The sequence below is a fragment of the Gracilinanus agilis genome, chromosome 2 (assembly GCF_016433145.1).
Source record: "Gracilinanus agilis isolate LMUSP501 chromosome 2, AgileGrace, whole genome shotgun sequence".
NCBI lineage: Eukaryota > Metazoa > Chordata > Mammalia > Didelphimorphia > Didelphidae > Gracilinanus > Gracilinanus agilis.
Window position 1 is genome coordinate 1,994,222 of NC_058131.1, and position 15,757 is coordinate 2,009,978.

The 15,757-nt window shown below is 48.5% G+C and overlaps 1 protein-coding gene across 1 annotated transcript in view; it reads left to right on the forward strand.

The window, feature by feature from the left end:
• PUM2 (pumilio RNA binding family member 2) overlaps positions 1 to 15,757 on the forward strand; it is a 71,633-nt gene that overhangs the window by 18,730 nt on the left and 37,146 nt on the right. Inside the window, exons 3-7 of the mRNA XM_044663002.1 lie at positions 2,627 to 2,735; positions 8,228 to 8,415; positions 8,919 to 9,088; positions 13,181 to 13,454; positions 13,534 to 13,627. Coding sequence (XP_044518937.1) covers positions 2,627 to 2,735; positions 8,228 to 8,415; positions 8,919 to 9,088; positions 13,181 to 13,454; positions 13,534 to 13,627 — 835 coding nt within the window. The remainder of the gene's footprint in view (positions 1 to 2,626; positions 2,736 to 8,227; positions 8,416 to 8,918; positions 9,089 to 13,180; positions 13,455 to 13,533; positions 13,628 to 15,757) is intronic.

A 15,757-nucleotide genomic window follows, 5' to 3' on the forward strand; every position in this document is an offset into this window, starting at 1 on the left:
ACGTGATAAAGCCATTGCAGGTAAAGACAGAAGCCAATAAGAGCCAAACCTGCCCCTCTGCTCTCAGTGAGGCCCTTCCAGGCAGGCTTAGCATATACCTTTTTCTGTCTTTAATAGTAAAGATGTCACATTGGTTTAAATCTTTGACTAAGCCAAAGTGTCTTTTGTGAAAACCTGGAATGAGGGCTTAGCTCGAGGTCAGTTTTGCCAAGAGAAAGGCGTATTTGCTCTAGTGATTTCTCCCCCCCCCCCCTTTTTTTTTTTTTTTAAATGTACAGGCTTTTAAAAGTTAGAGTTGAGGTATAGATTGCTAGAGTATTAGGGATAAATGGCTCGAAGCCCAACTTCAAATCTGTAGTATTTCAGGACCCTTCTTTGTCATAGGTTAATTTTGCTATCCAAAGGAGTTGTGTGTTCATTGACTGTGACTGAATCTTTTAGAAAACAGATGGACAGGGGCAGGTAGGTAGCTCGGTGGATAGGGAAGTTAGGTCTGAAGATGGAAGGTCCTGGATTCAAATTCAGCCTCAGACACTTCCTAGCTGTGTGACCCTGGTCAAGTCACCCCAATTGCCTAGTTGTTAACCATTCCTCTACCTTAGAACTGATACAGAAGACCTAAGGCAAGGCCCATTTATTCATTCATTCATTCATTCTATTTGTTTATTTTTAAAACCTTTATCTTCTAAGGCAGAAGAGTGGTAAGGGCTAGGCCATGAGGGTTAAGTGACTTGCCCAAGGTCACACAGCTAGGAAGTGTCTCAGTCCAGATTTGAACCCAGGTCCTCCCTTCTCTGGGTGTGGCTCTCAATCCACTGAGCCACCTAGGAGTTGTTTTTTTTTTGTTTTTGTTTTTGTTTTTGTTTTTTAAAGAAAACATCTGGATGTCTCAGTCTTTGAGGGTATAAAAGTTCAAGGGTGAGGCTCAGAATTTATTCCCTGGTCACATTGGTAGGATCAAGGGAGGGTTAAAAACCAAAGCTGATGATTTCCAGTCCAGGCTTACCATAGTTAAAACTAAAAACAAGACTGGTGAGAAGAGAGAATGAAAGAAGTCAAGAAAGGCAGGGAATCCTTAGATTTGGGGAGGCAGTGCTGGGGGAAAGAGAAGCTCTGAGAGTGTGTGTGTGTGTGTGTGTGTGTGTGTGTGTGTGTGTGTGTGTGTGTGTGTGTGAGTCAGTCAATAAGTCACTTAACCTCTGGGGGTCAGAAGTAGAACATTGCATATGGTAGAGTTAGTGATGTATTGATTATTTTTACCAAACTATAGTCCCAAAAGAAGATGAGGGCTGGCTCTCTAGAAGGAGGAGGGAAGATATATTGGGGAATGTGGGTTGTGTGAAATAGCCACAAAAATTTAAGAGGGAATTGTTCTAAATCAGCAAATCTCATATGTTTGAGTCTTAGACCCCTTTACATTTTAAGAAACGATTGCAAGATTGATTCTAAGAGCTTTTGTGCATGTGGGTCAGAACTGTAGATATTTGCCATCTTTGAAATCAGAATGTTTCCATCTGATTATGAAAGTAGCCTTGACCTTGCCTCTTGGTCCCTAGTCCTCACCCCCAGGCCCTGGGATCCCCTGAATGTTTCCCACAATATGCCCACTTGTAGGAGGTAGCCACTAGGCCAGGTCCTCAGATCCAGACTCTTGTCCAGCCAGGGTCTCTGGTAGATCTGTGGCCGTGGGGAAGTCACCTTCTCTTGAGTGTCAGTCTCCACTGAATCATGAAGTCAGATGCTCCTGGTCATGGCTGGAGGTGATAGATGGGTGGGCAGGCAGGTAGCGAGTGCCCTTTGGAAGGCAGCTTCTGTTCTTGCTCCTTTCCCTGGGGATCCAATTGGACAAGGAGTTCGTGCGTCACAGAGAAGGCGTCCTCGAGGGCTTGGGTGACTGGAGCCCCTTACACACAGTTGCCTGCGAGGTGCTCACGGAGTCCTGTCTCTAGCACTAGGGAGGGTTTTTAGACATCATTACATCTACCTTTTTGGCTTGTTGTCCCCATATTTTTCACTGCAGTCCTCTTTTTGGTCCTTTGGTGTGTCCTTGCACCTGACCACTGTTGGCCCCCTGTATCTTGGCACGGACAGTGTCCCATGCCTAGTAGTGCCCATTGAGGAGAGGCTGTACCCTTCATTTGTCATCTAGTCCCACTCCCAGATGAAGGTTCAGAGGCAGGCCCAGGGCAAATTGGAATCAAGACGGAACCCAGGATTTCAGACCCCTAAGTCTGGCCCTCCTTGCTCGTTGTATCCATCACCTCTTTGCTGTTTGTTTTTCCCATGATGTCCTCGTGCCCAACTGTGCTTGGCTGCTCTCTCATGGTCTGTTTGTGTTGCTTCCCATTCCTTGTATCTACACACTGGTGCTGTGAACACATTTGTACGGTTTCATTTTCTTCGCTTCTTTATTTGAGGATAAGCCCTCCGTGTGGAGTCACCACCGCAGAGGACAAACAGGTTTATAAATCTGCTTTGAATACGTCAACTGAGTTAACGGGCTGCTTCCCAGATTTTTGCAGAGTAGTTTCACGCGTCAGTATTGAAATGCTCTCCCTTTAACTGTATGATGCCTCGAGTTTCATAGCACAAGTTAAATGTGATCCTTTTCTTCTCTCCAAAATAGCTTTTGCCTACCAAAAAATTTTGGGAACCTGATGATTCCACAAAAGATGGACAAAAAAGCGTCTTTCTTGGGGACGATGAATGGAGAGAGACTGCTTGGGGTACTCCTCGTAAGTGACCGCTTTCTATGATTGATGACCATTGCTCCACTAATCCTCATTTCCTAAGCTGAGATCACCAACCAGACCGCATTGACCTCCTTGCTGTTTAGGTTTTCATGTTGAAATCAGGTTCTAGAGCACATACTACCTTCCACTCTGGAAATCTCTGACTGACAGTCCCCTGGTGGTGGCTTCTAACTCCCTTTGCTTTCCTTCCTTGGTCAGTTAGTCAGCATTTAATCCCTGTTTCCTGACTGGCCCTTGCCGGGTCGGGTATCCTCCTGGAGTGTCCCTAGTTTCTTTCAGGGCTTTGCTCCAGTGCTGCCTCTCTCCTACAGGCAGCTTTCCTTGATACGCATGTCTCTGTATGCATAGCTCTCTATTTCTTCCTCCTGGAGAGAAGGGAGGTTCCCTTTGGTGCCCGGGCCCCCAGACTGGAACACGGTGCTTTACACCCATTGATGCTGAGCCAACGACTGGTGTAGAAATGTTCAACTAGAAACAGTGCCACTCGTGCTCGCCACCTCTTTGTATGTGGGGTGAAATTTCGGACACTTAAGAAGAATAAGAAAAGAGATTTAACTTCAGAGTGAGTTTCCTAAAAGGTGTTGGTAAATGAAGTGTTTCTTAAGGGGACCTGAAATACCTTAAAGCTATACCAGATCATTTGGCTGGATTTCAGAAATGAAGAAAACCGAATGTAGCCCTTCCTGCTGCAGAGAGTTAGTTACCTTGAAGGGCTCCTGCAGAAACAAGTTTTCGGCCAATAATGGTTAAATCCAATGTGATGCTTGAGTTGTCGTTACATTTTTGACATTTTGGGGTAAAAATGGCTAAAAACTGTATCAGAAGCCTTCAGAAATCTTCAAGCCTTATCATTTCTAACACCAGGAATTTGCCTAAATTAACGGCTTGGTTCAGAGCCAGATTGTACACTTTTGGGCAGAAATTTGGAAAGTTTTAGTTCACCTCCCTAAGTGACGTATTTTCCGAAATTACATTATGAAGTCAGTGGATAGAAAAAGTTGGCTGTCATGAAGCCAGAAAAACGTTCTTGATATCTCTGAATCTGACTGAATAATTCCTTTTAAGACTAGAATTTAGGGATTTAATTGCTTGAATCCTTTTAAATAACGAAAAATTGGAGGCAAGAATTTAAGCAGATTTTAATACTAAGCTCCATTTCTTTCTACAACCCTGATGCATACTTTGATATAACTTTGCCTAGTTTTTTGAAACTGCATATTAAGAGTTTGATAGCATTGATTTAAGGTTCTTGTTATAGTGCAGCTATTTCAGAAAATGAAATGAGGATAGGATTCCTTTACGAGCTCGGCACCTGGAAGGTAAAACATTTCTGTTTATTCACATTCTGTACAGATGGTTGGGAAACAGTGTGTTGTGCTGGGCAACCATCATCTTCGAGCTGTGATGGTGTTTGATTTTTGAAAATACAGTTCTGCGTTCTGGACGTTTTCATTTTGGAGAATACTCGAAAGTATTTTTAATTCTGTTGAAAGTCATTGATGAATTTTATGAAGCCAAAAGTAAATCAGTTATTTTCTCCAGACGGGCAGAAACTTGAATAAATGGATGAAAAAAACTTAAATGATTATGTGTGTGTGTGCTGGGCACTTGGCTAAGCCCTGGGGGCATGAAGAAAAGCTGGGCTGGGCTGGGCTGGGCTGAGAGTTTGCATTCTTCTAGGGCAGTGATGGGCAAACTATGGCCCTGAAATGTTCTATTTCTGGCAGGACATTATTCATTATCCCTAATTTGATGAATACCACGAGTAGGACACAATACAATGAAACTTAGAAACGGACCGGAGGAGCATTGCCTTTCCTTTGGCCCTTCTTTACAAAGTCGGCCCATCTCTGGCCTAGGGAATTAGGAAGTCGTGGCCAAACGAGTGTCTGGGCAGTGGCGATTGGTTTCCTGTTTTCAGAGTCAGCTGACAAGGGGGAGAAGGCTCTGGGACAGCGGTGAGCAGCTAGAAATTCAGGATCCTCAGATGGGGACCTCTCGGGCAGCAGCAGCTTAAACGCAACACGTCCAGAATCTTTTGTCCCAAACCTCCTTCCATTCTTCTGAAGTTCTGTTGCGTCTTTCTCTTCCGCCTGGCTTCTGACCTGCATGCCATCCTCGATTTCTCATTCTCACTGCCCCATGTCTAGTGGGTTGTCAAGTCCTGTCTGATCTGTCCTCATAAGATCTCCAGTATTGCTTCCTTCTGTCCAGCTGCCCGCACAGGAGAATCTGGCTGCCTCCAGTCGCTCCCCTCCGATGAACTTTCCATTGAGCTGACAAATGAATCTCTCAGAAGTGCAGATCTGCCTGCGCCATTCCCACCTGGCTGTTCCTTCAGACTTTTCTCTTGTCCCCAGATCAAGTCAACCAGGAAACTCTCGGCTCTGCTCGGGTCCTCCACCATTAAGGAGGGGGCCCAGGGCAGTGCCTGCAGGGCTTCATCATGTCCCCACTCCCTTCTTCCCCCAGCCCCACTTGCTCTGAGGTGAGTCTTTGGGCAGAATGCTTTCCTTTTAGACTGTGCATTTCTTGAGAGGAAGGGCTGCTTTTTTTTTTTTTTTTTTTTTAGGGAGTATCATTTATTCTTCACACTGCATCCAGCACTCTTGAAGCCCTTCTGTGAATGAATGGAAGGATAGTTCTTACCGTTAGCTTTCCTGTCTGCCATCCAGGCCCAGAGTGGCCCTTTGTACCATTCCTCATTGCTCTTCGTTCTGCCCTAGCGTGGGGAGCGGGGAGATGGGACCGAAAATAATACACCTCTTCAGTGGTGTCTGATTCTTCATGACCTTACTTGAGGCTTTCTTAGCTAAAATATTGCATCTGGGGCAGTTGGGTGGCTCAGTGGATTGAGAGCCAGGCCTAGAGACAGGATACTTCCTAGCTGGGTGTCTCTGGGCCAGTCACTTAACCCCCATTGCCAAGCCCATACCGCCCTTCTGCCTTAGAACCAACCAAGTTCTTCTTTACTTTGGCTGTTCACAAGTTCAGTAAACTTTGAATTGCCTACTGTGTGCCCAGCACTGGGGATACAGTAAGAAGCAGAAGACAGTCTCTGCCCTGGAGGAACTCACAGTCTAATGGGAGACACAATGGGCAAACACATGGACACAAAGCCAGCAACATCCTGGCTAAGTAGGAGAGTGAGATTGGAGTTGGGACTTAAAGGAAACCAGGAAGGAGGAGAGATGGCATTCTAGGCCTGGGAGGTAGAGATGGCCAGAGAGAATTCCCAGAGCCAAGAGATTGGGGGAGGGAGGAGTCAGACCTGCGCTTTAGGAAAATCTCTTTGGGGGCTGAATGGAGGAAGAACTGGAGCAGGGAGAACCTGGAGATAGGCAGAGTCTGCACCCAGGGTTGTTGGGGCAGGGTCAGAGGGGAGAAGAGGGAGAATACCCGAGAGATGCTATAGAGGGGAAACTGAGAGGCCATGGCACCAGTTGGGTATGGGGCCTGAGAGTAAGGAGCCCACACTCCTCGGTTGGGAGACTGAGGGACTTGAGAACCCTTGTTGCCCTCAGCAGTAAAGGGAAGATGGAAAGGGTAGGGGAGAGGATACAGGAGGAAAATGAGTTCTCTTTGAGACATAGTGAATTTTGAGATGTCTGAAAGACAATTGGAGATGAGAGATGAGCAGAGATTGGGGCAGGACGGGTAGATTTGAGAATCGTTAGCCAGAGGGATGGTCATTAGATCTAGGAGAGCTGGTGAGATCACTGGTATAGAAAGGGAAAAGAAGAGGCCCCAGGGTGTACCCTAGGCTTAGGAGAGTGTGAACTACGAAGGAAGGATCTAGCACAGGACACAGGAAGAGTGAGTGGTCAGAGAGGTAGGAGGAGAACCAAGAGAAAAGGGTATCCTGAAAACCTAGCGAGAGGCTCAGACAGTGCCAAGGCTGCAGAGAGGTCAAGGAGGATGAGGATTGAGGGGGAAAATTTGATTGAATTTGACCAAAATGATTAAGAGAGTGAGAAGAGGATCACAGCGGTCTTTTTGAGGCATTTAGCCACAAAAGGCAGAAGGATGATAATAGGAATGGATTTGTAGGCAATAGGAAGGAATCAGGACAGAGCGAACCATCTGTTGAAGGAGATGGGACAGAATGGATCTCTTGAACACATAGATGGGTTAGCCTTGGCCCCGAGTAAGGCTAGGAAGGAGCAAGTAAAAGTGGATAAATCTTAACTTGGAATTTAGTGTCAGAATGTCAGAGTTAGAAATGGACCCTAATTAGAATATCCTCTTTGGTGTCCTTTTGATGATAGTAATGGAATATTTAGAACTCTTAAGAAACCTTCGAGGCATCGTGTCTACCTCCCTCTCTTTACAAAGGAGAGATTCTGAAACTTGTCCGAAGTCACACAGCTGGAGAAAGTTCCAACTTGAGGCTTTCAGATTCCCAATCCAGTATGGCTTTTTAGAGCAGATCATTACCTTGGTTTAGCTGTTTAGCTGACCTAAGCACCTCTTCAGCCTTTCAGAGTTGATTGTTACACTCTGTCGGAACCATTCGTAAACCTCTGACAAAAGCTCCTTTAAGAAATTCGGCCTCAGATACGTTATTTGAGTTTGTATTTGGTGATCTTTGGTATTTCCACTTCCTTTATCCTTTTTTCCCAGACAGCTAAGTTGCACAATGAATAGAGCGTGGAGTCAGCAATCCCGAGTTCCCTTCCAGCCTCAGAAATGTACTATATACTAAGGGACCTGGGCAAATCCCTTAACTGCTGTCTGCCTCAGTTTCCTCATCTGGACCATGGGGGTCATAATGGCACCTACCTCCTAGGGTGGTTGTGAGGATCAATGAGATCATTATTATAAAGTGCTTTCCGTAGGTCCTGGCACATAGTGAATGCTACGTGCACTAAATGTTTCCCTTCCTTCCTTCCTTCCCTCTCTTGTAAGAGCATTAACAAAATAAGACGTTACTCAAGCTCAATCTAAACAGACTCAAAAGTACTTGTTTTTATTGCGATTGCCTGCTTGTCAGCCTTTCTTGCAAGGAGTCACTTGCCCCCCCCATGGCCTAGCCCTTACTGCTCTTCTGCCTTGGAGCCAATACACAGGATTGAGTCTAAGGCTGAAGGGGAGGGCTTAAACAACAGGCAGACGGAATAGCATAAAATCGTTGGGCTTTGAAAGGATTTTTTTTGGGGGATATGATTGTGACGCTGCTTCCTGTCCGGTGAGCATCGTGCCCCAGCTTGTTCCAGTTACTCTTCTTTTGGGAATTCTTTTTCCGAGGGCACCGGTGAACCTCCAGGCTGGCCTCTTCCCCAGGCTTTCTCCTGCGAAGCTGCTCTCAGCTGGTTCTTCCTCCCTGCTTCTCAGGGGTTGCAAGAGAAACTTGCATGGGGGTCCCTTCCGCAGAGATCACATTAAGCAGCAGTTAGAAGCAGGTAGAAGGGGGGGGGTGCGGTCCATAGCCTCATTTAACTTGATGCCATTTTTGTCTTCTTTCTTCCAAACAGACCATTCGATGTCCCAGCCTATTATGGTGCAGAGAAGACCTGGACAGGGTTTTCATGGAAACAGTGAAGTAAATGCAGTCCTGTCTCCGCGGTCAGAGAGTGGGGGCCTTGGCGTGAGCATGGTAGAATATGTCCTAAGTTCTTCTCCTGCAGAGAAATTGGACTCCCGATTTAGGAAAGGAGCTTTTGTAAGTACCTCGATGCTTGGGAGCAAGACTCGGCCAATCACTTGGTTCTCTTTGGGTTTTGTCATATTTGGTTCTCCTTGTTGCATTTCCGGAGAAAACCTAGTCATTTTGGGGAGGTGTTTGGGCTTAATTATGACACAGAGCAGAGCAGCCGCCAAGGTGAAACTTTAATTCCTTGTAGGGGAGAGCCCTGAACGTGATGATTCCAACATGGCACCTTGCGATTCCAAGGAGAGATCTTTTCTCTCTGAAGCAGTCATTGTACTTTGTGGTGTTAATGCTTCTCCAGCCCCGCTATAGTTAAGGTTGCATTAGCCCTTCCATTATAAATGATGATGGTTTTGTGTGCCAGATTTGGCCTTTGGTAAACAAGGGAACCACTCAATTAAAATGAAAAGTGTCTTTGTTGTTTCCGCGCACTGCAGCGTAGATTTAGGTCACCTTATGGTGCCTTCTTTGTGTTCTATTAAATATTCAGAATCAAACAGATTCTTTTTCCTCAGGGCACTAGAGATGCTGAAACAGATGGACCTGAGAAAGGAGATGAGAAAGGCAAGGCTTCTCCATTTGAGGAGGACACAAACAGAGATCTTAAACAAGGAGATGAGGAGGATTCTAAAATAAATGGCAGAGGTTTGCCAAATGGAATGGATGCCGATTGCAAAGATTTTAAGTAAGATTTTCACTTTCTCCAGAAGACAAGCATGTCTCTTTAGGAATGATTAGTCTGTGTGGCTGCGTGGCTGGTTCAGATGGTTTTCCAGATGAAGGTTGATCACTCTGCCTCCCCTTATGTCTTGGGTTACCTATAAGGTAGGCTAGTTGGTTTTCTTAGACCATTGGGATCTTCAAAATCCTTCTTGGAAAATGCCAGTTTTTAGCATTATTGCAGACAACCAGTGCCATCATCTTTGATTCCAGTAAGTGAGAGCTCGCATTTACATTCGTTTTGCTATCTATTCTCCACTGCCAAAACTTAGGGCCGATCCCATTTCAAACTCTCCCTTTCTCTGCCCAAGAATGCCTCCTCTTGACACTGAGCTCCTGTCGGTGAATTCTCCCTTCTCCCTTCTCCTCTTCCTCCTCCTCACCCCATTTATAGTTTGGCCTAAGAACGGGCTCCCTAGATGTAGTAGCCATGGTGCTGTCAAAGGAGTTCCTGTTGGTTTTGATGGCAAGAGGACAGCAGATGCGGAGACTGGGCAGTGCCCTTCGTGTGGCCCACCTGTCTGGGGGCTTACCTGATCGTTTCTTCCAAATGTCTAGATTGCACAAATTATTTCTACCTGCGGGTTTCCTGGTGGTCAGTTCCTATCAAAGCCGATTTGGAATTCATTGTATCTCGCAGGGCCCGGGGTTTCCATGGGCCAGAGTGAGTGAGTGAGCTATTGGGGCAAAACGATGGTAGAGACAGTGGCATAAGGAATCCTTTGTGCAAACCAGCATCCAAAACCAGAAAACCTCTTTTAGAAAAGAAATGACCTCGGTGAGCTGCAGAGAATCCCATCTCGGAGCTGCCTCCTGCCTTTGCTCCCCAGCTCCTCCCATCTAACAGATTTCATCCCAGCCTAATGGCTTATCCCTCAGGATCCACAGATTTATAATTGAAGTGTTGAAACAACATTAACTATAGCAAGAAAATGGCACCACTGAAAGGGGCAAACCCAACCACAGCGTGCACAGAGAGGCCGGCTGCCCAGCCGCTCTCTGCTTTTGGTTTTGGTTTTGATTCTGGAAACAATTGGAGGGGTGTCTTGCGGAGAATGCTGCAGTTTGGATTTTTTTGAATTGAAATGCTTTGCATTCCTATGAATGTCCTAACCCTGTTCTGTTGTTAATGCCGTTATTTCTTAACATTACGAATTCCTGTGGATTCAGCTCCAGTTAAGAGATGACTTCAAACACCTTCAAAAATGGAGCCACTGGCGTGTTGTCAGTCAGTAGCCTTTAAACCAACGGTGTGATGGCGGCAGTTAAATCTGCGAAGCCAGAAGGCTGAGGGCCTTAGAAGATTGTCTTTCCTGATCGTTGGCCACAGACAGTGGCTCCGAGTGGAAAGCCTGGATTCTCTTTATGAATGGATGTGGAAGCTTTCCCCTAATCTCACTGGTAGAAAGGGAGCACGGAGGAGACAGAGGGAAGGAACAAGGGAGCCCCTAGCGTTTATGCAGTCGGCTCAGAGCGAGGCTAGGCCCCTCCACACACCACCAGACCTTTGGGCCTTCCTGGGCTACTCTGATCTTTCCTCCCCAGTGCCTCCCCTGCTGGGGCCTCAGAATTCATCTTGGTGCTCCTTCAGATACTCGAGCCTCCTCCTCTTATTTCCCCAGAGCTCTTCCTCCACTCTGTTCTAGCTACCCAGAGATGGTCTTGCCATCACTCGCAAGTGCATCAGCCCAGATGGCCTTAGCGGACGGAGCATGTTTTCTCCCTTTCTCTTGAAAGCCAAGGCTCCTTCCTTCAGGCCCTGCCCCTGTTCCAGGCACCCTCTTTCCCATTTGGGCCCCTTGGGGAACCAGCTCATCTCTATGTTGTCCCCCTTCTCCTCCCCCCCTCCCCCCCACACACTTTGACTCCCACTCCCAGGCTGCTAATGAAGCTAGTTAAAGGCGTGCAGACTTGCTTACATAAGATCAGCAGAGTCCTCCCTACTGGGCTCCCTGTCCCTCAGTTTACAAGGAGCGTCTCTTTTTCATCCTTCCTCATGCCTCCCCCTTCTCCATTTCCTAGCACCCTCCCCCAATGTGAAGACCCTTCATCTTGGGTCTGCATCCCTGCTGGTCAGCTGTTGTCCTGGGGAAGGAAGGCTCTCTGCGACGGGTACTTCTCTTCATTGATTCCCACTCTCAGACCTCTCCACAGTCTCCCCTGTGTCCTTAGCGTTTTCTAATGACGTTTCCCTGGTCCTTGTTCCCTTCCGCCTCTGATGACCTTCTCGTCTCCAGGTCTCCCCAGCAGCGCTCTCCTGGTTCTTGTACTCTTTATTGGATGGCTCTTTCTCGGCCAGCTGGGCTGGATCTTCATCTAGGCTGTTCTTGTGTCCTGAGGGCCCGTCCCTCTGTCCTGCTGCACTTGGTTGTCTTAGCAGCTCTCATGGGTTCACTTGGCAGCTCCATGCTGATGATTCTTTTAGAAGTCCCATCTGGGCATCTTAACCTCCCGTGGCCTAAACTAAGCTCACTCCCCCCAAATTTCATCTTCCTCACTGCCCTCTTGGCAGCAGGGATCCTGCCATTCCCCCGTGTCAGAATTGGTGCCATTCTCATTGTTTCTGCCTTTGTCTGGCTCTCCTAGGGGCCCCAGGGCGTGGGCCCACCTCAGTTATCGTGGTCACTTGCTGGCGGCTCTCCCTACCTTAAGTCTCCTAGACCTCTCCTGATTCTCTGGGGCATTCAGTGTCACAGTGCCCCCTTTCCTCACCTTTATCTCCTGGCTTCCTTCTCCAAGGAAGTCGTCCATTTGTCTGTCTGGGTCTTGTTTGTACACATGCAAGTCTGAGTACTGTCTCCTGCTTTTCATTGGATCTCTAGCACAAGTGTTCACTGATTGACTGACTTGGTAGATTCCTGTTTGGGAAGGGCTTCTCCTTGGACCCTGGTTCAGCATTGCAGGCCGGACCAGGAGAGGGGCTGGAGGACGGATGAGGGTTGGGGCTGAGAGGCACGCAGAGAGGTCTGGGCTGGGGTTTAGTCAGTGCTAAAGTGGAGGTGCCCTGCAGGTGACTGTGTTGTATCTTCTAGTTATTCTAAGCTACGCACCCCCACCTCGCAAAGCCTCCTCATCCTTGGCCCCAAAGGGGACCCACCATTGGGGATGGAAGGCCACAGCTTCTTTAGTTTCACATCCTGGGAGCCAGATGGCAACGCTAGAGAGTTTTTGCTTCCAGGCTCCGAGGGAAGCCTAGCTTTCATGCTGGCCCTTGTCCTGGACTCTTAAGTAAAACCCCATTTTTAGTGGAGATGACTGAGCTCCCCGTCTCCCGGTGGAGTCCTCACCTCTCACCTCTCACAGATAACACGGAGAACCCCGCTTCGGGATGCCGAGGCCAGGTCCTTTGTCCTCATGAAAACTAGAGTTTGGTTTCCATTTGAATGCACTGATTCCATTCCGTTTGATGGGGACTTAATTGTTACCTGCAAAGGAGAGGTTGCTTCTTCGCTTAGAAGACCGTTCAGTGGTGGAGTGGATGGAGTGTGGGGCCTAGAGTCAGGAAGATCTGAGTTCAAATCCAGCCCCAAACACTTACCAACTGTATGGCCCTGGACAAGTCATCTTACCCCTATCTGCTTCCATTTTCTCTACTGTGAAGTGGGGATAACAACAAGTTAGTTGTGAGGATGAAATGAGGTCATGTTTGTAAAGTCCTTAGCACAGTTCCTGGCACACAGCAGGCGCTCAATTCCTCTTCCATTCCACCTTTGTCACTACTTGGGTGACTCAGCCCCAGTTTCTTCCCCTGTCAGATGGGGACAGGAGCATCTATTTCCCTGGACCATGAAGGATTTGGCTTAGCTGGCCTCTGTGGTCCTTCTTGGCACACTTTGTCCTAGGAATAACCCCTCGGAGCCAAGAAGTTAGACCCCATTCCAAGGGGCGTAGGAGGCCCCAGTGATGCCCGAGGCCCATCCCAGCCCTCAGTATGCTGGGCAGCCCTTTCCTGGCTTGGGTTAAGGTGTGGATAGGCTGGCCAGTGTTTCTTTAGGACATTGTAACTGTTGTCTGTGGCTTTTCCGTGTTCTGATCCTCCCTAATTCTTTTTATTTAGTCGTACTCCAGGAAGCCGCCAAGCTTCCCCCACAGAAGTAGCTGAGCGCCTGGGCCCCAATTCAAATCCTCCCGAAGGACTGGGTCCTCTCCCCAATCCTGTAGCTAATAAACCCCTCGCGGAGGAGTTCCCTAGCCCCGAAGCCCAGACTTTGGATGCCATGGAGCAGGTGGGCCTGGATTCCTTGCAGTTTGACTATCCTGGAAACCAGGTGCCGATGGACTCTTCAGGGGCTGCCGTTGGCCTCTTTGATTACAGCTCTCAGCCACAGCAGGTAACTGGGCTCCCGGGGTGATCTGGGCCAAGGAGGAGGTCGACAAAACACAGCTTAAGTGGGCGTCTCTGTCTCCTAGCTCTTCCAGAGGACCAGCGCACTCACCGTCCAGCAGTTAACGGCCGCCCAGCAGCAGCAGTATGCATTAGCTGCCGCCCAGCAGCCCCACATTGGTGAGTGGGGGTAGGGGGGGCATTCTCTGAAGTGGGTCGCTGCCCCGGGGGAGCACGTGCTTATTAGCAAGGGCCTCCTGGCACAGGGACAGGGCTGTGTCTGTGTGCGTGCTAGGCCGGAGCAGTGGCGTCGGCTTACACGCTTGAGAAATAGGAAGAGGGAACCTGGCGGGATGCCCTGGCCAGGTCACCCACTCCATCCTTGCCGTCAGATGAGAGAGCACACGTACACATATGTGTGATGCCTCTGGCCTCACCTGGCCCTGTGATCTTGGGCAAGTCACTGACCCGATGCCTCCTTCCCTTCCCCATGTGTAAAACGGGGTCCTTCCCAGCCAGACTTGCCATGTGGATCTGAGGAGATTGTTTTTGTTCGGCTCTTAGTCCCCAGCATGGCGTTAACTCTCTCAGTCATCTGCTGTGTCTGAGACTCCTTGCGTGGCCACAGCCAAGTCACTTTCCCCTTCCCTGGAATGTGGGGACGAATCCCTCCTTGAGGGCCGTGGTCATGTCTGTGATGCCCTGCGAGTCACTCGTTCAGCCCTCGCTCTGCACCTGGAACTCTGCTATGGGGGGCATCAGCTTCTTCTGAGCAGATTGTTGAAGAAGTGTCTGTCTTGGGATTTGATTAGCAGTGCCAGGAGGTAAAAAGAAGCTTATTCCTGCACAGGGTCAAGGAATTCGTTTTCTCAGTTTATGTACCAAATTTTCATTGGCCTGGGATTGACTTGCAGGTTGTGGGAGCCCGAGGCAGATGTGGTCTGCTTATCAAGCCCACTCTCCTTGCCTTTATGGCAGTGGTTAGAGGGGCCCCCTTAAAGCGCCCTCCCCTCCCCCTTTCTGTTCTTCCTCTTTGGGCCTGGCCCTGAGCCTGCTCTTTGTGGCCGTAGTTCCCTAGGGCTTTAGAGCCTTGAGCAGCAAAGAGTCAAAGAAGGGGAGCGAGCCCGGAGGGGCCTTAGGAGCACGAGGGGTGCTTGGTGTCCACACTTTCAGAATGGGATGGTGCAGGATGGAACACTGGGTCAGGATCCAATAGGTCTCATTTCAGGGGTACAGCCTCTATGGAGAAATGGCCTTGCTCCCAAGTCCCATAGCTTTTACAAAAGGAAATGTTCTCATTAGTGGACCTTAACTAAGAGCTTCTCATTGTACGCTTGGCTTGGGAATGGAGTGCACAGAGCTGCCTCCTTTTCCCTGTTCTGAGGCTGGCCTTGTTTGTTTTATTTAGTCCAGGGCCTAGGGAGAGGGACGCAGTGAGGCCCTCTTACCCCAGTTTTTGCTTTCAACAAGTGCTTTATTGATGCTTTAAAAAAATGTTGTCACTTCCCAGCGAATTCTGGGAACTTTTCCTCCCACCTCTATCCCTTGACCCAGCGTATCCAAGTGTTGGAATAAAGATGGCTAGGCCAGAAAAACCAGCACATCAGCCATGTCTGACTGATCACCTGGAGCCCAAGGCTTTCTGTCCAGAACGTGGAGGTACATTTAAATCGTACTTCGGAGTTGAGTCAAGTCCAGAAAACATTGTGGAGCTAACAAGAAAGGTGAGAACCAGGCTTCTGTGGAGCTCCGGGTCTAATGGAGGAGACACCATGGATAAATTGGCTCCCTCAGGATTATCCTGCCTGGGGCTGTCCGGATGTCGGCGCGCAGCTCAGATTGGTCACTGAATGCCCAGAATCCCTGTTTCTTGAAACCGTGATCCTTTCCTAGAAATTATTCCCTTTTGGAACAGAACGGGAGTTTGCGTGCTCATCTCCCTCATTTCTCTTGGTGTAAAAATGTTCCATTCCGTTCACATGGCACAGAGTGAGAGCACTCAAGGGCCTCAGGGCCTGTTTACTCGCATGCCAACCAACCGAAGGAATCCCTAAGAATAGCCCGGGGAAAAAGTGCTCATCTAGCCCTCCTGCAAGCTCTTCACCAAGGGGGCCGCCACCTGTCATCCCGGGGGGCTCTTCTTGCCATTTGAGGACAACTTTCATCCTTCTGCTGTTCTCGGAGGACACCGTGGATAAAGTGCTAAACCTAGGCTCAAGGAGATTCGAGTTCAGATTTTGTCTCAGCTGCTTACTAGCTGTGTGACCCTGGGCAAGTCTCTTAACATCTGACCACCTACCTTGATTCCTC